The sequence below is a fragment of the Gallus gallus genome, chromosome 7 (genome assembly GCF_016699485.2).
Source record: "Gallus gallus isolate bGalGal1 chromosome 7, bGalGal1.mat.broiler.GRCg7b, whole genome shotgun sequence".
In the NCBI taxonomy this organism is placed as follows: Eukaryota; Metazoa; Chordata; class Aves; order Galliformes; family Phasianidae; genus Gallus; species Gallus gallus.
In genome coordinates this window covers 606,977-633,130 of record NC_052538.1, presented here as the reverse complement: position 1 = coordinate 633,130, position 26,154 = coordinate 606,977, and the positions used below count along the sequence as shown (strand labels likewise).

The following is a 26,154-nucleotide window of genomic DNA, read 5'->3' as shown; positions in this document are numbered from 1 at the left end:
TGAAACATAATTCTTTACGATAAATTTTTCATGTCATGTTTAAGGACTGGAAAGAAAAAAGGGGAAGCAGCTGGTGGGGAGCAAGTGAAAGAAGCACAAAGAGGTTTTGTATCATCTTTTGTATCTTCTTTGCAGACATTCTCAAGGCTAGGAAAAAAAAAATAATAGAGTGGCTTTGTGAAAGACAAGGGAAGAAAATCCCACAAAGACAGTACTGCAGCTCATGCAAGTTCTCCTCACCAGCCCAATCATACAGAACCACAAAAGCTTGAAATTGTCATTTGCCTTACTGTGGTGAGTTGCAATGCATCTCTGTTGGGGTTTCAGGTATTTTCTTTACAAGTCTAGGTCAACTCAAAAAGTACTGTTGGCCAAAACTGGTCACCAGAAGATGCTGCTTCCATGCTCTCTTGGACTAATTGTTACAACTCAACTTGCAGAGCATACCTTGTTATTCTCTGAATCAACTGGACAAGATTTTGGGTCACAGGATAAAAGTATCTTTTTATCATTTCTTATTGAAAGCACAAGTGAAAGCAAAAATGAAGTATCCCAACTGTGGTAATTTCTATTACTTTATTTCACTTCTAACTTCTTTCTCAAGGCCTTGGCTAAGACTGATGTCACAGCCACTCTTAGGGCCCTGTACACAGGTCGGTATGAAAAGACTCCAAGATGAACTTCTGTTGTTAAACATACTACAAGGGAATTTTACTTATTTTTACCTTCATACCAGGAGCGCCTGGAAAACCTGGAGAACCAGTTATGCCAAGGGGACCCTATAAAAGACGAACATACACAGCTATAATTCCACTCTTCAGGCACACAGATTAGTATCTAATCACATGATTCTAGGATTAAGAATAGTTTTAGTCATAAAATATTTTTTTAAAAGAAAAATAATTTTTATTTTTCTGAGTGATACACGTGCTCTTTGAAATGATGGTGTGGTGTTTTAAAATGTATTTAATGAATAAGCAATACTTAATATACATAAGCATTAATACATAATAATGCATAATACATAAGCAAACTTACAGCTCTCAATTCAGCTATTAATGTGCAAATTGCAACGTGCACAGTTCATAATTACTATAATAATTTTTCTATTTTAGTTTTTAATAAAGCCTTACTTCCTCTTCTTACATTCATGTTACCGGGGTATAGTAAAGAAAATATAGTTGTTAAGCAATCACAGTTTTCCCTACTGAAAGTAGCAGAGAAGAATTTCAAATATTTTGGAAAAAAAAAAAAAAAAAGAAAGAAATACAAGTTACTTCCCTATCAAAACAGTTTGTTGCTTCACAAGATATTTGAGGTGAACAATACGACAAATAAAAATATAATAAAGAATATATGAAAAAATAAAAGTCTGTGCAACTACACGTCCCCCCTTCCTACACTTCTCTCTCATCAAGATTTCCAAATCCACAACCAAATTCCTGCCAGAGTTACAATGCAGACTTCATATCAGGTTTTTGAAGTTATATAAACACAGACATACAGCAGGAACATCTTATTGCTTAGATAATTGTCCTGAGATTGGCAAATATTTCTGGAAAAGGAAGAGAAGGAAAGGCTGGATTACGGCACACCATGAAATATATTTCTGTGCAGAGGTGCATCTTCAGCTCCAAAAAGCAGTATAGTTCTTTCTAAACAGTTTTATACCTCAAGACAGTCAATGCCATACCTGAGAATGTCTGAGACCTTGAGCAGAGAGATTATTGTGTCTACGCTATTTCTAGATCTATAGTCAAATTCTGGATGCACTGTACCACGGAGTGCTGGCTCACCCTTACGTGGCTCCTACATTTGGGCATGGATGCAAACAACTGAACTTGCCTTACATGGTAGACTGTTCAAAGTCAGAGGAAAGCAAACTTCAGGTGTGTGTACTTCAATATACGTGCATATTATGATACAAAACTTGTTAAACAGAAAGACTTCCAGTTTAGGGCTTTGTAGTAAATTTATAAATTGATTCCACTCCCACAATTCCTCTTGTGCTGAACAATATATTCAACAGACTACTTCTACTGTATTATAAACTCTGAGTGGTGACACACAGTGGTTACACATATTCACTACAATGCTGAGTTCCCCAGATGATTCCTTTCTTTTCCTTTTTTTTTTTTTTTTGTTAACTGATGCACACTGTGAAAAAAAATGTTCTATGTAATGAAGTTTTGCTGACAAACTTAAGAACAGTTTGTCCCAGTGAGTATTAATCACAGACATTTCTGCCATGACCTTACACTGGATTTCTATAGAGTTATGTAATATCTCCCAAGCATAACTCTGAAAACCTATGTCCCACTTAACTGGATCACAAATACGCATCCACCAAATCTCTCCTCGATTTCAAGAACTCCAGAATTAGGGTAGGCCACTGCACTGACTCAAATAACAATGCTTTTCATTAACTCTTCCTCCAATTAGAAACATATGTAGTAAGAATCACTATCTCCCTTGTGAGCATGCATGAGAATTTGCCAAAAGTGCCTGCCAACCAACTGTTGTGTCCAGTGAAGCTGAACTCACACTTTACACCAAGTAAAAATTTCAGCCTTCACGTAGAATTCCACAGATTGGGAATTAGCTTTTCTTAACCTTTCTATTTTGATTCCAGTGCTGAAAAAAATCTTTTCACTGCTTTGAAGTTTTCTCTATTAAGTTACCCTCTTCCATGATACACTAACTGGGTTAATTATTTTCAATGAGTTTTGAGTTTTGTTATAAAATTGCGTGGTCGTTAAGACAAAGCATGTAAATAAATGTTTCTCAGGCTCATATCACTCTGAGGCTATGGAAGTCTCTGCGTAAAGAAATTAATTGCAGGCAGATATGTTTGGGGATCAGTTGTTTTTTTTTTTTTTACTTGAATATCACAAAGCAGCAAAGGATCACATCGGCTGCATAAAAGGGTAGAAACTATCAACTGCATCCCAGAAGGGATGTTTCAAGAAAAAAAAAGAAAAAAAGCCACAAACAAAAAAGCATGCCATGTTTTCAGATTGGAAGCTGGCCTAGCACAAATACTATGAAATCATAAAATTCAATTTGCAAAAGCAACACATAGTTAACTGTAGGTGTGTAAGGATTCCTTATACCTTTGCTCCTGAGAGTTGACTCAAACGTATCTAGCAAATACACTGGGATTGGACTGTAGGGCTGAAGTTATTGCCCTTCAATATCCTAAGGTTCACAGTTTGCACTGCCACAATCATCAGCACCTCAGATGCAATTGTGTGAGACATCCTGCCATTGTGCTTATCAAGCTTTTTCAGTTAGGTACTTTTTTTTTTTTTTAAATCAATTTGAAGACATTCAAAGACAGGCTGCTGGTTCTGCAGCTCAGTATGTGACTGTTAATAATTAAAAGCCAGGCTTACATATGTTTTGAAAGAGAGCAACTGCAAGTATCAAGTTCTGCTGTTGGTGAGTATTTCTGCTTGCTGGGTAAAATCTCACTTGTTAACTTTGCATATAAAGGAAAAAGATATCCAATTACAAACTTTTTTACATTACATATTATTTATGGCTATTATCACCCTAAAACATGGATCCCACTTTATAAAAAGCAGCAAAACATCATCTGTCCAGGAAAAACATTATCCTATTAAATTAAACCCTTTAAATTAAGTAAAATACTTAGCATTATTTTCAGAAAACAGCAGTAAAGTCAAAATCAGAAGCTTCCTGGTCCAGTGTCAGAATCAGGAATCAGTTATGACTCCCAACAATGGCCAGCAGCTGTTTGTGTTTCTCTTGATGATACCAAAAGGTAAGTGGTAAATATGAGATGAAAAAAAATCATGATTAAGAAAGCATCTTACCATTGGCCCGGGCTTTCCAGGCATGCCATGCTGACCACGTCCACCCTAGATATGAAAATGGACAAGACAGAAAGTCTGTAGGAACTCAATTTTTTTTTGTTGTTTATCGTTAGCATTTGTGATAATGACCACACAGACTACAGTGTTCAGATAAATGCTGGATTATAGATCTCTCCAAACACCAATGTATAAAACTGTCAGAAGAAATTACACTTCCTTCATGGATACAGATTTCTTTTTAACTTCAGAGAGGCCAAAATGTTGACAGTGTCATTGTATGGTGCAGTAACATAAACAAAGAGAAGGAAATTTCTACTAAAATATCATTTCATGTAAACGCAAATTTTTGTTTTCTAGTTCAGCATTTTTTGTTGAAAATAGCCTTTCAAGAGAATTTTCACACAAACAAAGGAGAAAATAAAGAATCAAAAAAAAAAATTAGTGTCATGAGGATATCTGTCCTGTTGAAAAGTTCTAGCATGAGAAATTACAATGCTAGCATACAGGTGGCATTTTCCTCTTAAAACTGACTTTGGAAATGCACATTAAAGATCTCTCTCCACAAAACTCTACTCAGGCTGCAACTTGAAGCTACAGAAGAACTCACCACTGCAGTGACTACAAGTGACACAACTACGCTCACAGCTTCAAATTTAAACTAAAACAAAAGAGGAACTACAAGGAGACAAACCAAGACCCTACTTACAGGGGCACCCTGTGGTCCAATTCGACCTCTTTCTCCTGGCATTCCTCTAGGTCCCTTAAAGAGAGAATAAGAAATGCAATGCTCAAGAACAGAACAACAAGATGTGGAAAATCTGGTTCACTTAACTTTTTTCCTCATAGCAGAGGAGACACTTCCCCCCCCCCACCCCCCCCCCCTTTTCTTCCTACAGGTGTATTTTATATTGTTCTATGACAGGAAAAAATAGGAGCTTAAACAAATCCTTGCAACTTCACAGGCTAGCCCAGTGGAAATGCAATGGACTGTAATTTTTCTTTTCCTGCTCCAACAGTAGTTCTAGGTCCAAAAGCATTAGAATGAATTATGTATGTTCTTACCAGGGTCAGTAATGAAATCTCATTTACTCAGGCTCATCCACAAACAAGGTTACCCTTCAGGGATATTACATTCTGCACAACACATGATAGTGTACTTTGCAGAGATGTCATTACCTGATACCATGCACGTGCTTTATGTCTACAAGCGCTGCTGAAAGTGAATTTGTGAAATGTTATCCTGCTTACAGTTTTCCATAAACATATCTGAACAAAAGCTAAGCTGAGAAAAAGCTTCTCCATTTCTGTGCCACAAAGGCTTATCCTCACCATAATGTCCAAAATCCTCTCTCCATGGTTTTGTTGGCTAGTACATTTGTGATCTAAATTATTCTATCTCAGATCAACCTAAGGCAGACGAAGCATCAACATGGAAAAAAACCTTCAGTTACCCCAAATGTCAAAACTTCTATGAGTAGGCAAACAATTACAAAACCTACATGAAAATTTCTGTTGAATCTATCATAATTATTTGTAGGTCCATGAATTGTCAAGAAAAACATCTTACAAGGTACTAACACTATTTTTAGTACAGTAGAAAACAAAGCATTAGTAAGGATAAAATTCAGCTTCAAGGTATCAAGTATAGATTTCAAAACCATAAGATTCCTACATATACTATTGGCAATATCTAACAGTGCCAATACATGTAATACTCACTAGAGGACCTGTTGCACCCATGGCACCTGTTGGTCCAGATTCTCCCTAGAAAAGGAAATGAGATAACACAGTTAGAGGACACAGGTTAAAGGAAAATAGAATTATGTATTTCAACCCCTTCCTCTGCACTTATGTAAGGCCTAAGAAGATGATTTGAACAGTCACCTGCATGCATCACACACACACCAAAGGCATCATTTCACCCTGACACTAGGTTTTCACTGGTTGACAAGGAGAAAAAGCAACAGAAAACAATAAGCCAGCAGGATTTACAGGCAAGAAATTGTTGCATTCTCCTCCTACCTGTCCTAACTGACCGCCCATACTAACTATTGTGCTGTTTCTACCAAGTCCAATGTTTCTGCTGTTCTTGTCTCCACAATAAGCTAGTCTTAGCAAAGATACCTCACCTTAGAGTAACTCTCTTTAGCTCTAATTTCACTTTTATATAAACATTTGTGGAGGATATTCTTCATTCACTGCATTTGTGATCTGAAGGAATAGGTCTACTCTACCCTGTGATCATCACCTTCAGCAAGCCAAAAATGTTTAAGCATCAGCACTAATCAACATGTAAAAGCCTGAAAATAGGTTTCTATGCTTTATTAAAGTAACTTTTAATCCCTCTGGAAAGCACTGACAGCAGATCTGACTATCCTGCTTTGAGCTGAAATAGTAGAGGTGCTACAGAACCAGAGAGTATTCTAAAGAGAAATTGTTAGCTGAAAGAAATTTGCGTTGATAAAATGTTTTCTTTGCCCTTCAACATCTGCTTCCTTTAAGCCAACCTAGTTTAAACCTAGTAAGGTAAATTAAGAGAAGAAAATTAGACTTTAACTGTGCATTGCTTTATTTTATTATATATATTATATATATATATATATATTATACAAACTATTAGAAAATTGTTTTTACTGTTTCAAAGTCACTCATTTGGTCTGTGGTTATCCAAGGGAATTCATACAGCAGTAACATAGTGATCCCCTCAACCAGCTCACACAAAACCAACGTGGACCATAAACTCACTAAGTGGCAACGTGTACAGGCTCTTTGCTAACAGAATTCAATATCTTCAGCATTACATAGGTGTCACAGACAGTCAACAGGTGAAACTGTGATCAATGCAAACTAAAATGCTTTTTTTGTTTGTATAAAGCCCAGATATGTAATTTTATAATAGTTAACACAGATTGAGCACACAGTAAAAAAGGACAATTCCACATAGCCTCCCCAGAAAAAAACGTTAACTGCATGCAACCAGCACCAACAGAAGTGGGTGCAAAGCTTTATTCTATAATCAACTGACTTTCATTACTTTCACTTTACATAAAACACAGTTAATGGATTAACTCTTTGGGCCATGAAAATACCTTTGCTCCAGCTGCTCCAATTTCACCTTTTGGACCATCGAGACCTTTCAATCCCTGTAAGAGTTATGAAAATCTGGTGAAATTATACTTATATATATATATACACACACACATATATACATGCACTTCTACTATTTCTACTATTACTGTTAAAATAATTCAATGCCAGAATCTTAAGAATGGACACCAGTTGGCAAGAGCAAGAAAGGGGGAAAAAAAAAACAGAAGGAAAAAATCATGGAAAAAGTTTCTAAACATTTCCTAAATGGAAATTGTTTGTACAAGGTACATTTCCTCGGATTTATTTTTTCCTTTAAAAAAAAAAAAAAAAAAAAACCTAGAACAAGGAGTAGGCTCTGAGCAATAGGAAACCTATTTATTTCTCCCTGAAGTAAAGTTCTGGCCAGAAAACTTGCTAGTTTGTAATCACTCCATCTTACAAACATATCCACCTCTCAAGTTCCCCACCCTAATGAAAGACTTGCCAATGGAGTGAGAGAACTGTCAGCTTTGTGCCTCCCGAAGCTTGGCAGTACTCATGCAGGCTCCATCCAGATTCCCAGAACATTTGAAAGTAAAGAGAAGAAAGTAGAAAACAATACAACTGAGGTCAGCTTAGTGGGGAGTAGTGCTGATTTTCTACAAGGCCCTCTCTCCCTCTCTAATGGCAGTGGTTCTGCTATTGTTGGCAGGACTAACAGTGTAGTCAAATTCATCACAAATACAAAACCAGCTGAACATCTTTACATTGAAAGTGTCTTGAAACATCACCAATAAGGAGAGGGCAGACCATGTTTCTTACCCTGTGACCCTTGAGACCTGGAAGACCTGGAGCACCAGGAAAGCCTCGAGGCCCCTAAGAAGGGAAAAGGAAAATGAAAAAACAAACAAACAAACAAACACGGCAAGTAAAACACTACAGATTTCTGCAGATAGAACTAGTAACAACACTGCAAACAGGGAAGAGGGTCATTTTAGTTAGTAATAATGTTCCTAAAACTTCTTCACCATAGTGACATGATACAGCATGGTACAGCATTTAATGGGATCACAGACAAAACAAGATAACATCCTATGAAGCTAGACAGTCCCAACATAATGTGCAATTTCACCGATACTGACACTCTTCCCAGGATTTTATTAGAGGTTTTAAGTACCGATGATGTTCAATAGCATGCACTATTCCAAAAGCATACAAAGATGATGATTTTATTAAGTAAAAATAAAAGACTAATGTGAACAGAATACTTCATAGGCTACATTAGCATGAAACAGCTTACAAAACATCGTCTTTGATCTATAAAATTTTGAAGGAAGGCTTAGGAGACAATGCTGCCTCATTAAAAGATCATTTCTCTCTTGAAGAGATTGTATCTCCCACTGCTAACAAAATTAACTGGCAAAAACTGAATGCTTGAGAGAAAAGGAGGCAGTTTAAGAGACCATGTCTATCGGTCAGCTTCTTGGATTCATCCGTCTCCTTACGAGCCATGCCACAGCTCCCTTCCAGATTTAGAAATATGACTAATACAGGTCAAATATAACATCATCATGTTATATATGATGGTAAAATTGTTTGTCAGACATAACTGCTCTCTTTTATTTCTAGAGTGAACCATGATGAGCATCCTCTGCAGTACAAAGCACCTATTACTTGGAAATACTTTAATCATGTTTACATACCAAAAAAGCATAACAACATTTTTGATGACATCCATGATACCATCACTGCTTCCCCTGCCTCTCAGATTTGAAAGGTGAACACTGCAACCTTAACCTGACATCACTTTATACTATAGTATACATGATTGCAAATGACAACGTGAGATGCTGGGAACTGTACAACTTGCAGGTACTGTCATTTGCTTCACATACAAAATGATTCTCAGGATTAACTGAGAAGACTGTTGAAATACCTGTTTGTTTCTTAGCTATTACACTGATCTGGATTGTTAGAGTGAGGTGATACAAACACTTCAGAAACTGAATGGGCAAGCTTCACACTTATGAAAACAGATACCGATGACATAATTATGGCTATTTGCTGAAATGCAAATGGTTATGCTCTTACTGGAGATCCTGGAAATCCAGGCTCACCAGACTGTCCTGGTCTACCGGGTTCACCCTAAGAGGAAAAAGAAAAAGATACATGAAAACAGCACATAAGAAAATTCAGTGTTCTCACCTCTGTCTTCCATTCAAAGAAATATATACTACAAAGCCTGTCTTACCATAACAATTTCAGTAACATAAAGCAACCGCACACATGCCTAACAGCATGCATTAGGTGTGCTAACTTAAAAGCCATTTTAACAGAGAATCGCAGAAACTGAAGATTGAGTTTAACGTGCAGCTCAGCATCACCAGATGGCGCTGCGAGGCGGTGTTGAATTTAGAACCAGGCAGCCTTTGGCCACAGCTGTGCTGACAGTCACATCATTCTGATTGTCTTTGGGAACAGAAATCTAAAACCATTTGCATTGTAGCTTGTTACTTCTCCTTCTGTTCGAATTCTGTTGTAAAATGAGTATAATTTAATTCTACATCAGTCCATCATCAACTGTTTTCTCTAGAAAGTAATAATTTAAAGACTGAAAATCTATCACATAATGAAATATTCCTATAAGGAATAGCAATTCACATATATCCAGGACATCAGACTGCAGAAATATGAAAGGCTTGAGAAAAGTAGTTTCTGGACAGAGAGACAGCAAAACATCACAGATGCAATTAAAGAAACCCACACAAACATTGGAAATGGAGAAGTTCCTCGAGTAGTATTGATATTTGGTTTCATTGCACTGAGAATTAAACTGTTTTCACAGATTCTTACAACGTCTTGTACAGTTTAAGGGGAAAGCAACCATTACCATGGTAATTTCTATACTAAAGCATCTGGCATCTCCAGCTTTCAATTCACTTTACAGTTGCAGCTCATAACTCAGATGAATTTAACATGCTTTGCAAACTAAGAATGCATGTCTAATGGAAAATCCCCAGCTTACTGTTGTGCAGTATGCATGCATTTATTCATATGCATCTATTTTACATGTAACAAATATATGTGTAAATAATAATAAATTATTCAGTTAAATTTTCTAATAGTAAAATTTTATTGTCCATATCCAGGTGCACGTTACTGTTACAGTTCTTCTAGCTCATCATGTGGTTCAAAGGAGATGAGGGGGTTGCAAATTGGCCCCCTGATTTCAAGAAAGACATCTTACTGAAGAACTGGCTAAGGAAAGAAATAATAAAAAGAGAGTGCTTAAACTTTGGGTATCACGGTAACATGTAATGAGAAGAAAGGAAGGTTTTCAACAGAAAAACATTGCTAGAGATTATTGTTATGACACTGCAATAATGAGAAGTATGATTACAGAGAGGAAATAGAAAAGATGTAGCTGCAACCGACACATCTGCTGGTTAGTCATTCCTTAAAAGAAGCCAATATTTGTTTTATTAGGAATAAAACAAAATACGAACAATAACAAACTTACATCTTCACCAGGTTTGCCTGGAGGCCCTTCTGGTCCACGTGAACCAACTGGACCCTAAGGAATAAGTAGATTTGTTGAGAAGTCAGTCTAAATCACTAAAATAGCTGTTTGCTCTATTTGAATGCCTTGTTTCTCAAAAAACAGGTGTAGAAAAAGGATGTTCACATGCCTAAGCGTTACTGCTAAATTTTGTGGTGCTTTTATCATTCTGCCCCTAAGAAAGCTGCATTAGGTTAAAATGTATACATGTATAGTACAGAAATGTAGGATGGATTCTTTGGGAGAAAGAAAATTAAAAATCAGCTATTGTATGCAGTCTCTCTCTCACTTTTACCTTTGAATCATTATATCACTACCAAAAAATGAATATTTTCATCTTTCTTTATGTGTTACCCTACCAGCTATGGTGTTACTAGTGGTTAGCCATCCTCAGGTGGCAAAGTAAAAATTATTGTTTATAACATCATTCATACAAAATAACTCAAGATCCCTGAAAGCATGCTTTGAGCACCACAACTCTTTACTTAAGTACTCATTATTTAGCTTTGCTTGAGGCAGCATGAAAAAAAAGATCTCTAAAGGAGATGTAATAAACTGTTCGTGATTTTATTGTAGAAGTGTTTGAATTTATTTGGTCTTACCATAGGTCCTGGATCTCCAGGTTCACCAGGAGGGCCTGTGGGGCCAGCACCACCCTATAATTGATGAGAGATGAGTACAATTACACATTCCATAAAGCAAACATAGAAGGATATAAATTAAAATCCTGGATGAGGAAAACAACAGAATATGGGACAGTCTGGATTCCAAATCATAAAGAGCAAGATGAGCAAAAGGCAGATGCTAAGATTTCTCAACCTTTAGAGAAGCCCTGAGCCATACAGAAGTCCCATAAGACATTAACATCATGCTAATGTCAAAATGACCATTAAAGAAACATCATTTTCATTCTCTCATTAATAGATGTATGTCCGGTCGAAACCTTGTTAAGGATCTGATACATTGTAGAGTCTGTAGAGAGGATCTGAAGCAGAACTTGAGAGCTGTACATGTTGGTTCACTTCTAGATTAGGACACATTCAGCCATGCTTGAGACAGATACATCTCAGAGTTGAGTTCTTTTCTACATAATGCAAGTTACTACGTGCTCTGTCATCTTCTTTGGCCAACTGTCTTAAAAACCCATAAAATGAAACACTTACTTGTTTTCCTTGAAGACCTTGAGGACCTCTTGGACCCACTGGACCCTATAAAAATAGAAAAATGTTACATGCTGAAGAACATACTTTCCCTAAGTAACGATCATCCTTCAGAGACAGCAAAATTGCCTGATAATGACCTCCTTGTTAACATTTCTATGGTCAAACTCTCTGAAAAGCTTTTATGTTATGAAATCCAAATAAAAGCACATCAAAAGAAAGTCTTCAAACTCAAAAGCTACAGCAGTGTAATTCATTAGCCACTGAAAAAACGGGCTTGGGATGTCACAGTCTGACATCAGTAAGAACAACCTGTGAGTATACCACTTTAACGGAAAAATTTAAGACTACAATTACAGCTGGGGGAAACCATCTCCCCTTTTAATTGAATTTAATCTAATTAATTTGATTAATTTACCAATGCAAACAATGATTAAATAAATTTACACTGCTGTTCTTGGCCGTGAGCAGGAACAAGTGGTAACAGAAGGATGCATTTTCATGCATCATAAAAAATAAAAACAGGTTCCAAATAATTGGTGTTTGTTACAGAAAACATAGATTTGCCCTTAAAAAGTTCCATAGTATTTTTAAAACAGTCTTATGTTTAATGGTAACCTATAATAAAAAACAATCTTTTCTGAAAATAATATTTTTAACTTCTAGCAAGTCAAAAAAGTATGTTAGCAGACATTAACTGCCATTTTTGACAGACTCAAGATTTCTCTTTAACACTTTTTTTTTTTTAATTTTCCATCACATTTAAGCCCTTTTTTCCAACAAAATTTTAAAAAGTAAAATAACCAAAGAACAGTAGGTTAACTGAATAACAGCTATTGAGTTTTACTGAGAACCTTTCAGAGTTGAAACTGAGCTCTAACTGGGGGGGGCTTGGATGGATAAGATGCAGATAGGCAAACTCATGGACAGGGCAGTCACTAAAGGACAGTTTCCTCAAGAAAGAATGCTAAAAAATGACAGGAAAAAAGAACTATCTTCAAGATATCACAATATGATAAATATCAGTACCAAAAAGAGATACTATTTAAAAATAACCTGAACAGACAGTTTAGGGTGGTGTAATGGCTTTCACAGATGTTAAAAAAAAATACTTCCATGTTACCACTAAGTTCCCAGTGCACTAAAAATGAAGGACATACCTAAACAGTGAGAGAAAACTGGACTCACTGTAGAAAAAGAACGCCTGTCTTAAAATAATAAGCTCACAACTGGTTTCAGAAGTACTCTTTCAAATTGCTACCAAAAATAATTATGTTCAATGGCACAACATGAAAAAGAAACCTTCGAAGTTGCACATTTGTTTACTCAGCTTTGTACTATACCTGACACTCTCCAGTTCCTCTGCAGTGACTCAATAAATGAGAATATCCTGCATTGCTTTTTAATATATCCTAATAGATGTTGCATTACAGAAGGAAAAAGGAAGACAAAAAGCAGGACAGAGGGAGGGACAAAAAGCTTCCTCTTTAACATCTTTTCATTGTCTTCAGATACCACTGAAAGCTGCACTGGAAAGTTCTGTATATTTAATTTCCAAAGGCATGCAAATTTGAAGAGGATGGAGTCTACTTTTGTTTTTTGTATGTGCACTCCATTTCAGAAGTATTCTACAGCACAAGGTTAATCTGGTCTTACCACAGCACCAGGCATCAGCCCCATCTGACTACCAAGTCCAGATTTTTCATCCAGTCCTGCCATCTGAGCTGCAAATGGCTGAAAAAATAAGATGGGTGATTTTAGTTGTCAATCATGTTGATTCACAAGGCAAAATTCTATGCAACTATCTCTTCACTACTTACACTGGCTTTGCAGCACTACGAGTAAATTCTTGTTCCAAACATTAAAATAAGGGTTTTTAAAATATATATGAAGTGCCTTGAGGCGTCAAAGACCAGTCAAATGCATCATGTTATCCTAACTCTACACACACTTTATTTAAAAAAAAATAAAAAGGGGGGGGGGGGGGGGGGGGGGGGGAAGCTGACCTAAAAAGAGAAAAACTTCCCATTAAAGTAATTACATTTCTTTCACCATTCTCAAGTTTAAGTCATATTTTAACTTCACATGCAATATTTCTTCATTTCTTCTAAGACTGCTTTGTTTTCACTTACCATGCCTCAAGTTCAGAAATATCTGAAGGCAAATGGAAATATGCAATCATAAAATCAGCTGCATCAGACTGCATTTTGTGGTTCTAATGGATTCCTCTATGCTGAAGAGATTTACTGAATCTGCCAGATTCGGGCCCATTCAGAAAGCTGTTTAAGCCAAGAAAAGCTTCCTGAATTTGCAGGCTGTTGGCCTAAATGATATTTCTTCTTATTGCAGAATAACGACTTTTCAGTAACACTCCAGGTACAATAGAGTAAGAAATAGAGCAGGTACCTTCCACATAGCAACAAACGTGTAACAGAATGTTCCTCAGAAACTCAGATATCTATGTCATTGTCAGTTGCCATTAGTTTTGCACAAAATTTAGGAAAAAAGTAAGTCTTGCAGAATATTTTGTCCACACGTAGGGCTGGTTAGCATGGTTTTCCACAGATAATTCCTGATTAATCATCAAAGTGCTGGTCTGAGCAATTTCAGCAAGAAGCAGACTTAACCACATTTTAATTGCTCCTGTTTATTACTCTTTTATTTATAACCTATCCTATTTTTTTCTTTGCTGTACTACTAATTTGGTATGCCAGTTTCCCTGTACTACTGGTTTGATCCCTTGCATTTAAGTCCGGTGGAATTAATAGGACTCTATTAAGGGCCTTAGATTTGTGAACCTTGTCTTTTCTATATGTCAACCTACATCATAAAAGTGTCCTTTCAGAGTATGTTCACATTCAAATCATCTCAGTTCTTTGCAGAACTTTAATTCCCGCTTGCCATTGTCCCTCCCAACTGGGAGACAGGAACAGTTACAACAGCAATCTGCATTTGCTGAAGTAAATAGAAGTTACTGTGTAGGATGTGGATCTGAATCAAGTGAATTCACTTTCTACCAAAGCAAATGTAAATTTACCCTGCTTAGCCCATCTGGTCCTGTGTGAGTTGGATGCCCAGGAGGACCAGGGTCACCAGGCTGGCCAGGGATACCGGGTTCTCCATCAATCCCTTGAGGACCACGAGGACCCTAGAAAGAAAATAAGAAATGCAAACAGAATACAAAGGTATCCAGGAAAACCCTTGTAAACAACAAACTCTCTTCTCTGATAAATCCGAAATAGTAAAGGAAGATCATCAAATAAGCAACATCCATCAACACCTGTTATTACCTTTAGATCAGAAGCACTGGTTAACATGTGTTATGAATCCAGCACACAAGTAAATTGCAGTAATTTCTCTCCAAAGCTATTCTGGAATTTCAGGCTTCCTATCATTCCACATTGGAGTATGCTACTCCTGAAAAACTATTTGGCTTTGTGCACTGTACAGAATATTACGAGTTTATTTCCAAAATACCGATAGCTCAGACTAGTACACATACATAAAAAACTTGGGAAATTCCATTGATTTCTGCAGCCTTCTGACATCATGAATGGCTTAAGCTCATACTGTTTCTGAATTCCCAACACAGTCACACTGCCAAAAATACCAAGCAAGTCCCTCGGCCTTGATGTTATCTCAAACCACAGTTTGCAGAATAGACAGTGAGGCTATCCCACTGCTCCCATTTTTATCATCCACTTTTGATTCCTGAACATGATCTTATCTTGTATCAGAACCAAAATTAAATAAAGCAGCAGCTAATAAAAACATTAGTAGAACAAAATCAATAGTAGTAGGAGCAGTAAAGATATTCTTCAATCTTAAATACAGACTTCAAAGTGTTCGTCACTGCTGCTTTCTTCATTCAAAGAAAAAGGCTGAAAAACAGTGAGGGAAAAAGTCTATACTATATAATGAGCTCTTCTACTTTAAGGATCCTTACACATTAAATCTTGGAAGCCTTACTCAATGACTCATCTTTATAAACACAATCAAAATTAGACAGCTTTCTTGTATTTCCAGGAGATGAGGACTGTGTTTCCTTGCAGTCTGCAACACATTCCAGTGAAATTTAGGGTCTGAACTAGTATGATTTATACATTGAAGATAAAGCATTCCCTTGGGAAAGAGCTATGTTAGAATAGTACTAAGATGCCTGGAAAGTTCCATTGAATAAGCCATTCTTTTCTCATAATTCCCAATATATCATTATGGTCTAAATTCCTATTTGCCAAGTCATCAGTGAAAAATTTTTCTTATCAGATATAAGCACACACACGTACACTTGCCACATCTGATTTGTGAATAGCTGGTATTCTGAGACAGATGGTGCAGATTCTTGCATGTTGGATAGAAACAGGAGGTTCTATCAAAAAACTTGACTATCTACTATTTCTATTAAAAAAAAAAAAAAAAAAAAAGAATACACTGCCAAACCTACAAGCAGGTAGTGTCTGAAGGAGGAAAATTCTGAGGATTTGCCTGAAGGGATTCAGCAAGCTTCTATAAAATGACTACACATTTTCAATACCCAAATCAAGATACCTTATAACAAGATATGACATAGTAAAATGGCTATTTTTAGCTCCTGCTTAGAAAAGGAGCCACATTTTTAGTCACTAAGCGTGCTTTAAGAGCAACACTGCAACCATCCCACAAGCTCAGAAGCCCTTGAAAAGCATTTTTGTATTTATAGCTCTTAACCAACTAGTGGTATATAACCAGATCTTCTTGCACTTTAATAAAATATTGATTAAAATTAATTGACAGTATTTATTTAATATGTGTATGTAGAAACCCTTCTTTTCAGCAGCTCAGCTCAAGTCACAGAGGTTTACCAATTGTTTTAAAAATCTAGCAGAGGCCACAAGGTGGCATCCTTTAAACACATATTTAGAATAATGACAATTTATTAGTTCTGGCCCACTGCTGCTGCTGGCCAGGAAACACAATTACAGATTTTGCCTGTACAAGAAAACGCAGCTTACAGCAGAGCACTTCAAAACTATTTTATTTCTACTGCAATTACTATCTAGTGTAAAAATACTGAAACAAAGCATACTGATATTCCGAGCATGCTCAAGCATATGTTCTGTCTTCAAAGGTTCATTTGTATGAAACTGTATCATACTCTAAAACTTCCCATTCCCAAATGCATTTTATAAATCCAAGCATACTACTGCCTCTGCTTCTCACTGGTACACAAACAAATAATTAGAAGTAAATACTACGCTAATAGTTCTGAATTCACTTTATATACAACAGTTGAGTTCCTACTGCTCACTAGTCAGTAGGAATCCACTTAAAAGAATTTTTAAAAAAATACAAACAAACCAAAGGCTTGGCAACATGCTTTAGGGGGTTTGCAGTTAATTTTGTATAGAGTGTCTGCAAAAGCCAATCTGTTCCTTTAGGACTTTTAAACAAATAATAAGCAATGTGTGGGGAGTTTTTCATAATATAAACAGGAGGTGAAAGCTAACTTTCTCTTTTCCAGAAGTACAAATCAAAAACCCTCCACTAGCAGTCACGACAGATCTAAAGCACTGCCCTGAGCAATCAGATCTGCAGTCTGACATAAGGTCTCACCAAAACCTTTGACATAACACTTTCAAAGAAGTTGATGGGTTCCTAATCCCTTGATTTCTTTTCAAAGCACTATTAATAATCCATGTCAAAGGAACTCAAAAAATTATTATTATTTTTTTTTAACATAAACACAACATTTTGGTACTTCAGGTGTTTCTAGCCATCAGTTTGTAAAGACATACAGCACAGGATCAGAAATTTAGTGTCTCATTGATAAAACTGCACACTGAGAAGACACATCAGACATCTCTGCAAACACATTCAAGATTCCTCTACACACCACAAAATTTCACAATTACTTCAAGAATTCCTTTATGCATTGTGACAGCCATTCATCAGACAAACGTCTTAATGTTGCCTGATCTAGAGAGCAGCAGTGGCTTGGCATCTATCTTGAGGCAACACAGTTATTCCACATCTTTAGAAGCAGCGTCATTACCATCTATGGACAACAGGCATTCACCAGAGGAACAGCAAAAAGGAGTCAGTCTCAGGTCCATGCCTAAAACTCAGCTCTGTTATTCAAGCAAAATACGTTAAGTCTTGGCTTGCTCTCTCTAGAGGGATAGGAAAATATCCACATAGAAATTATAATGGCACAACTCCCTAAAACCTGCTAAAAACAGCTTCTGCATTTTGTCCTAGCCTTTTCAACAGGAACATGTCGTCTTTGGTATTTTCAGCACTGCCGTTTGGCCTTTCTGTGGTTCTCCACATGCAGACACTGAAATTCCCTTATGAAGTCTTTATTTCCACTGAGCAATCTCAATTATATTATTCACCAGCATACCAACATATGTAGTCATATATTAACTCCTGCTAACTTCCCGAGCTTTGTCTGTTCTGAAACACTGCAATCCTCACAGTCCACACTGCTGCTTAATACACAGTAGTAATCAGTAGTCAGCAGTGAAAATACCACTTAGCCTCAATTATTTATCTCAAAAACATAGCGATAGTGAGACAAACATTTTTCAGTTTGTCAGCTGATTTTTGAAGATACGAGTAAAGTTCTGGTAGCTGTAAAAGACACAGAAAAAGTTTAAAGCCATCCACCATTTTGAGGTTAGTCCAGAAATTAATTTCTAATGCTTTTTAATAACTTACAGGTCTTCCCTTAGGTCCTCGTTCTCCCCGTGGTCCCTGTGAACCGGGAGGTCCCTAAAAGAAAGTTTAGAAATATTAAATGCCTTTTAAACAAGCTAATGATCTATAAAGCTCTGTTACTATGGAATCCCATGCTTACATGAAAAATAATTTATCATTTTTTTTCCCCCACGTGATCGATAAAGAAAACAGTTAAGACCACTGAGCATCTCTTCTCGACTGTGTATTGCCTGAAGGGAGTAGAAACAGGATGCAGAGATCTACAAAATGGTTTAATATCTCATGTGCTCCACAGCTTAATTTAGGACTGATTTTCTGAATCCTGGAAGCTCTCAATACTGAAACATACAGGTTTGAGACACCCTTCAAAAATAGTCCACAACTGCTCCTTCTTAATCACAGCTGGAGAGCAGACTGCATCTCCTTCTCCTGCTAGAAAAGCATTTCTCAGCAACAACCATGTTCAAATGTCCACGGACAAGTGTGTGCTACAAGCACACATCTATTGCTTAGGTCATGGGCTGACCTAGTGCAAATTCCCATAATCTTGTTACTTCCTGAAATTCAGCAACTTTACACACAATACCCCCATCATATGTGTGGAAGATTCCACCCTTTATATCATTCTCACAATACAAAAGAGAAATGGCAGAAAGTGGAAAATACTATCAGCAAAGAGAAGAAAATACTCACTGCAGGCCCTGGGCGGCCTCGTATTCCTGAAACCTAAAGACAGTAATATATTTATAAGTTAACATACAATATTATGCTTATATTTGTTACAGAAAAATATTTCTTGAAAAATAAATAGTGATAGAGAGAATTAAGATACTGAGCAAGTTCTAAGGTTTTTTGATAATAAAGTATTTTTTACTGCCTCTCTTTTTCCTTTTTGCTGAATTTCTATAAGATATAAAGTCTTTGGAAGCATTGTTGCTATTTTTTTGTAAAAAGCAAAAAAAAAAAAAAAAGATTAAATAAATAAATGACTATGAGATAGTCTAAGTTTATCTAGTCCTTTAATTTGTCTCCATCCAACAGGCTGGGAAGTGGCTGCCATCATTCCTGGAGGGATTTAACAGACGTGTGTGCAGCACTTAGGGACATGGTTTAATGAGAGACTTCAGATGATCTTACAGGACTTTCCCAATCTAAATGTTCTGTGATTCTCAAAAAGGATAATGGTAAAGGTGGAAAGGGAGAATTTTTAGCACCAGTTCTCTATTTTTTTAACGAATTTTCCAAACACTGATGTATCACTATACCTAAACAGAACTGAAGTAAAACATAAGATTGACAAATTTAACTCTAAGATTAGTTTTCCTCAAAATGCAATTGACAGGCTTGTACAATTTCACTTATGTCAACCAGTGTAATTCATTCAATTCCTTTCAGTATCAGCCTATATGTTTTTGTAGCATTTGTTTAACAGCTGGAACTTTTTTTTTGAAGTACTGAAATATACACTTCTATGGAGCTCTGATAAATGAAGAAAAAAATGGACTCACAGGTGGCACTATTCCAGGTTCTCCTTTTTGCCCCTGTAAAAAAAAAAAAAAAAAAAAAAAAAAAGATGGAAAAACTTCAGATGGTAGAAAACAAATGAAAGTACAATTAACAGTACCCAATGCGCTAATTTCATCCCTGTGATTGTGAAAAACAAAGGCTAATCTTAAAGAAAGTCTACACCTGGGACTAAATTGAAGTCCCTGCAAAAGGTAATCAGTACTATTTTTAATGAATACAGAGACTGATTAAATGAAGGTTATAAACTGACTTTCTTTAAATCCACAAAATACTGGCTGATAAAAAAAAGGGATAGACTAAAACATTACTGTGATTTTTTCAATAGTAAAAGAACATTTTCTCACTCTTGACCATTTGATTCCTTTGAAATGCAGAATCCACCACAGCATTCAGATGCTATTTATTCAAGATATTAACTAGAATTCCTAACATCACAGGTATAAAAAACCTACATGTCTGTCTGCATAAGAAAACATCACATGGCCACAGAATGAAGGGAACTGCATTTGCCAATTTTTTTTTTCTTGTGCTGAGTGTGTTCACAACTATTACATGTTAAATAAAATAAATGGGTTTAGACATAGTGGTAGTAACCATTTCATTAAAAAAAAAAAAAGAAGAAGAAAAAAGAAAAGAAAAAAGTTAAGGAAAAAAAGAGGACCTCTATCAAGTAGCAAGCTTGTTAGAGCCCATTTCCACACACTAACTCTGTGTAGGGTGTTACTTGGTTTTAATGAGTCTACATCCTTGATAACCTAAAATTCATTTCAATTAGTTCTTGTAGCTGCTTACCATCTTAGAAGTACATTTATCATAACTCATTACATTTCGATGTATGGAAATGTAATAAACGACGACAGAAAAAAAGAAAAAGAAAAAACAAAACAAAAAAACCCCCAAAAAATAGATGGGGGTGAAAAGACTTTAAAATTTTTGAGGCTCAGGGGAGACCTTATTGCGCTCTATAACTACCTGAAGGGAGGTTGTAGTGAGTTGGGGGCCAGTCTCTTCTCTCGTGTGACAGTGATAGGACTAGAGGGAACGGCTTCAAGCTGCACATGGGAAGGTTCAGGCTGGACGTTAGGAAATACTACTTCTCTGAAAGGGTGGTCAGGCACTGGAATGGGCTGCCCAGAGAGGTGGTGGAGTCACCGACCCTGGAGGTGTTCAAAGAGCATTTGGATGTTGTGTTGAGGGACATGGTTTAGTGAGAACCACTGGTGAAAGGCGAATGGTTGGACCGGATGACCCTGTGGGTCTTTTCCAACCTTAGAATCATAGAATTGCTATGATTCTCCTGTAAAGATAGATCCTCTACCTGTTTAATGCACTGCGCTGCCCACAGAAACAAGGCCCTGAGCAGGATCGCATTGCTCTGGTCGTTCACCCAGCATCCTTGTCCTGCTCTCAAGCAGATCCCATAACTGCAGACTCAAACACAGCTACAATGTTATACAAGCTGCCTTGGGCACCCTGAGTTAATACCACAGTGAAAGCACAAAGGGTGCCAAAAAAAAGTTTTGAGTGGCGTTTCATACCTTTAAATATGTCTGAAGAGTACTTTTATGATATTTGTGCTGTCATCTACTGGTTTTAAACAAAGATCCATTTGTTCATGGCCAAGCATATAAAATAATGAAACAACAGCAAATGTAAGAAAACAAAAGTTTGTATTAAAAAATACAAGCTAGATCAAAGTGTGGTGTAGAATAGTTCTAAAACCTTGACTTTTAAGGATAATTTTATGATAGACCTGATCAAATCAGTGGCCAGGATAGCAGCTGTAAGGCATGACAGTTCTGAGGTATCATCACCTACCAGTAACAGGCAGCATGTAGGGTCCTGTAAATAGGTGCAGCAACAAGCAGGCCAAGATGCAAAGCCAATGTACCAGCCGTGCAAAACACCTCAGGGGCTGCTTTGCCATATATGCAGCAGTACAACAGTTACCCTGTGATTGTCATTTGAATTACATATAGTTTAAAGCCACCGCAAGGACACCTAGACAAGATGCAGTAATGCTTTGCACCACAGTATAAGACAGGTCTCCTGCTCAATGTTTTAACAAATACAGCAGGAATGGTCGAAGAGGGCTTATACTACCTATCACACACCAGGCAGTAGGCAGTCTCATCAAAACCAAGCTGAAAGTTTTAAAACTTTGACTTCTAATAACGCAGTGGTCCCTTCACTCATTGTGTAGCACTGCTGGAGATGAGATGACCAAATTAAACAGGGATTTCTTTGAGGTAGACAGCAGGGATTATCAGCAAGGACATTCTCTGTATTAAGACCAGGATTTTTTGCCTGTATCCCAGGATGTTTTCTATTGCAAATTCTCTAGCCATTGAGGAAAAAAAACAAGAGGAAAAAAAATATAGATGTTTTTACAAGAGTTTTACATCTAATTTTTGTGAAGTGATCTGAGGAGATGCAAGAGACTTATTAACAGTTATAACATATTAAAAAAATAAAGAAATCTTACCTTTCTTCCTCTGCCTAATAAAAAGGACAAAAGAAGAAAAGAGAATAAATTAATATTTTTACTTCAAGAGACAGAAAGAGCTGAGTGAAGGTGTTACAGCTAAAGCCACACAGGATTCTGGATGTACATGGAGCTGGAGAAGGTACCAGGGATACACATACTCTCTTGTTCAAGTCTGAGGAATCAGATACCTCCTGATCCTCAGCCTTTTTCAGCATTGCACAGAATAAGAAAAAGCACTTTAGAATATCCTCTGGGGAACTCTTAGAAGGCTTTTAGCACTGGCAGTTAAAGAAAGTTCTAATACTTACTTGAATACAAGAACCCGTATGTTATGAACCCATAACATACAACATGGTATTTTTCAAAAGATAGAACTGACTGGAGGATCTTTCACACTTTTTTCTGCAATATTATGTGCGCCTGAGTTCAGAGCTATAGAGCTACATTCATATCCATAAAAAATCCTTCTGATAAATATTTTATTAATGTCTTCAATTACAGTAAGGAATTCTGCAATGTTTCCACACTGTTCTTCTATCTTCTGAGTGTACCTGTTGCCCTTGGCCTAATGCCTCTCAAAACACAGCAGGAGGCTCCATCTGTTTATTGATGCTTGACACATCTTGCTTTAATGCTCAGTTACGCATGCCCATACTACACACTCATTATCATTTAGTCCTGTACTAGGTTAATAAAAATTAACCACGTCTCCTGTAAAAAAAAAAAAAAACTGCTTTAATTATTATATATAGAATAGTTTAAAAATGCACCATACTTTATTAATGAATATTTATTGCAAGATAATAGATTTTCTCTTAAGAAAGTATTTGGAGGGATTTCCTTCATCCAAGTCTCTTCTGGAAGAAAAAATGAACTGGAAATGATATCATCTTCAAGGTATATCACAGAAGGCACATAATATTCTTCATACTGTGTTTTTCCTTATGTCTCACAAGAGAATCGTCTGTCCATCATTTTATTTTGGGGAAGCATTTTAATAGTACCTACGTTTGACTGTTTATATTTATATAATTTTTTTCAGCTATTGGAGAAGCTTGAAATTAAGCATTTTATCAAAGCAGGTGCTTATTTTATGTCTTAGCATACTATTCTTTCAGTCCCAGAAGAATCACCATAAGAATCAAAAACCAACCTCAAAACATTAGGATAGAGTTCAGATCAGCCTCTTAGTTCTAAGGCCTTTTGACTTTATCAGATTCACAGTCAAGGGAAAATTTCCAGAGTCAGTTCAGGTGCAAACGAAGTCAGAAACTAGCTTATCAGTATTTACTGTCCTCAGATTTAAATATTCAGCATGGAAATACTATTAGAAATTTCAGTACCCATAGTTTCCTACTTGTTTGGGTTGATTTTAGAGAACTTGAACCTCACCACTAATCTTCCTGCATACTGACTTCAAGCTGACCTACGCCTCAACAGTCTCCCTGTTCCAATTTGAGCCACAGCAGCAGAGCAGATTTCACTCTCAAGGCCAGCCTGACCGGCTCACCTTTCAAAAAGTGAACTAGGAAGCAAGCTTACCAACGGTAGGGTCAAAATCACGTGCGGTATGGGGACACACTGGACAGCACTCTCCTGGGGGCACCTGTGGGTTCTCACACTCCAACACATCTTGACACTGGATTTCATCGCAAAGAATAGCTCCGTTGTCACAGACACAAATCTGGCACGGTGAGGGCTTCCAAATATCCCTGTTCAGGTACATCTGGCCATTCTGAGTGCAGGCAATCTCTTCAACATCTTCTCCTGGTAAGGAGGGAGAACATAGATAGCATTTTCCAACTGTGAAATCAAAGGAGGAGTAGGTCGGGATGAGCAAAGAACACATCTAGAGATAAAAAGTAGCACCACGTAAGCGAAGAAAACATAGTCCACCAGTAGAGCTGAAGTCAGTGTTACGAAGTTCTAAATATCAGTCAACTTAAACATCTACTTTATTTTACCATGTCATTTCTCAATCAAAAGGAAGTGAAATAGAGCCAACAGAAGGCACACAAATCCATCGCGTGGTCTCAAATGAATGCTGCTTTATGAGTTGCTGGATGCCTTTTTGCTCAGCAGGATACGACTTAGCAGTGAAGAACTCCTGCCATGTGCTAGCTCTTGACAACTCTTGCACACAGGGCAGTAGGGCATTTTCTGGGGAAAAGAACCTGTATCAACCCACACCCTGCTGCAGATACTTCGCACAGCCAGACTTACATTACGTGTGGAATAGATATGATAGAATGCTGATGGAAAAGGAAGAAACCTTATTTGTTAGGATCTTGGATAAGGTAATACCAGCATGGAGAACAAAGCCTTCCAGACAAGACAGTCAGTCACTGTCCAGTGGCAACCAAAGTATGCGTTGCAAGGGCAATTTAGCAGTAGCAGCAGCTGAATGAAGAGGGGCTCCTCAAACTACAGGGTTTGTTCAGTTCTTATAAGCCAACTCACTGTCTCCTGACACACGATCACACCAGCACATGCATAATTTATTGTTATATGTTAACTATATATCAAATAACCCTTAAATAATTATATATGAAATAATGTCCCACATGGCCATTTCTATAGGAGCAACAGCTCCTGACTGTATGCGTGTCCTGCCTACGTACGTATTCTCACACTGGTATGAAGCTCATCTCATATAACTGAAGCCACACACCTTTAACCTAATCAATTTCCTTTATAACTAGTTAACTTTCTTGTTTTAATACTTGTCTTTATTTCTTTTTCGTTAACTTCATTTAGAAATCTATTCAGTGTAGATCTTACTCTCTCTTTTCAAACCAATATATTGTAACCAAGACAGTATAATTTATCGGGGTTGAATTCTCTTTTTTTTTTTTTTTTTTTATTTTGTGTTTAATGTCCCAAGAGAACTTAAACTTTCCTTATTTGACTGGGTTGGGGAACATGGGGAGTAACTATCTCTTCACATATTGTCCTACCCGAAGTGAAGTCCATGCCTTTGTTTACTTCTTATTGTGTACACAATTAGTCCAAATATCTATGTATATTTTGTGGGGTTGTTTTTTTTTTAATACCAAGGTAAGTATCAGTATTTCCCCCAAAAAGCAAAATACACTTTTAAAACAAAATACACTTTTCCTCAGTTGTCCAAACTTTTACAGAATGCCATAGCAGCAGAAAGGATTTTTTTAAATTACTTTGGCCTAACAAATATTTCATCCTCGGAAGGAACACAAACTCCAGCAAACAGACTGAACAGTCCCCAGACTGCCCCTAGGCAGGAAGTCACAAACCTGGAACTCAAAACTCTAGTCCCACGATTCACTCTGAGCCACAGGGGCAGCAGAGCGCCCACACAGGCTCCTGTGCTCTGAAGGACTCTCCTGACCCTGAGATCCTGCAGTGAGGCTTAGTCATACCCTGAATGGGAGCTCCATCTGGCCGTGGAAACCCTTCTAACAAAAATGTCTGTCTAACAAAAATGTCAAGTTTTAAACTGCAACAATCGGGTTAAAATTGCTAAGCGAAGCTTCCTAAGCAGCTCTAATTTCTAACTGATATAAGATGGGGAACAGACGCAATTATAAATACATACATTGGGTGCATCCCAGTAGTCAATGATCATGAATACTAATTGTTAAGAAAACTCTCTATTTGTGTGAAAATTAACAGCACTAAGCACAAGGTCAGCTTTGCTGTTCCATGTCTTTCTGCTGTAATTTGAACCAGATGTAAACAGAAAATCACAAAGTAATAAGTAGGAACAGATTTGGGATTTTGGCTTCATGCCTTAGCTCAAGTCCAGTTACTCCATCAATGTCAAAAGCTCAGAGA

At 37.0% G+C, this 26,154-nt stretch overlaps 1 protein-coding gene across 1 annotated transcript in view; it reads right to left on the bottom strand.

Moving 5' to 3' along the window:
• Nucleotides 1–26,154, bottom strand: part of COL5A2 (collagen type V alpha 2 chain) — a 106,632-nt gene that overhangs the window by 31,641 nt on the left and 48,837 nt on the right. The window contains 17 exon segments of the mRNA XM_004942396.4: nt 726–779; nt 3,840–3,884; nt 4,546–4,599; nt 5,559–5,603; nt 6,929–6,982; nt 7,731–7,784; nt 9,000–9,053; nt 10,429–10,482; nt 11,070–11,123; nt 11,631–11,675; nt 13,284–13,361; nt 14,665–14,775; nt 18,327–18,380; nt 19,020–19,052; nt 19,835–19,867; nt 22,339–22,352; nt 23,884–24,108. Coding sequence (XP_004942453.2) covers nt 726–779; nt 3,840–3,884; nt 4,546–4,599; nt 5,559–5,603; nt 6,929–6,982; nt 7,731–7,784; nt 9,000–9,053; nt 10,429–10,482; nt 11,070–11,123; nt 11,631–11,675; nt 13,284–13,361; nt 14,665–14,775; nt 18,327–18,380; nt 19,020–19,052; nt 19,835–19,867; nt 22,339–22,352; nt 23,884–24,108 — 1,061 coding nt within the window.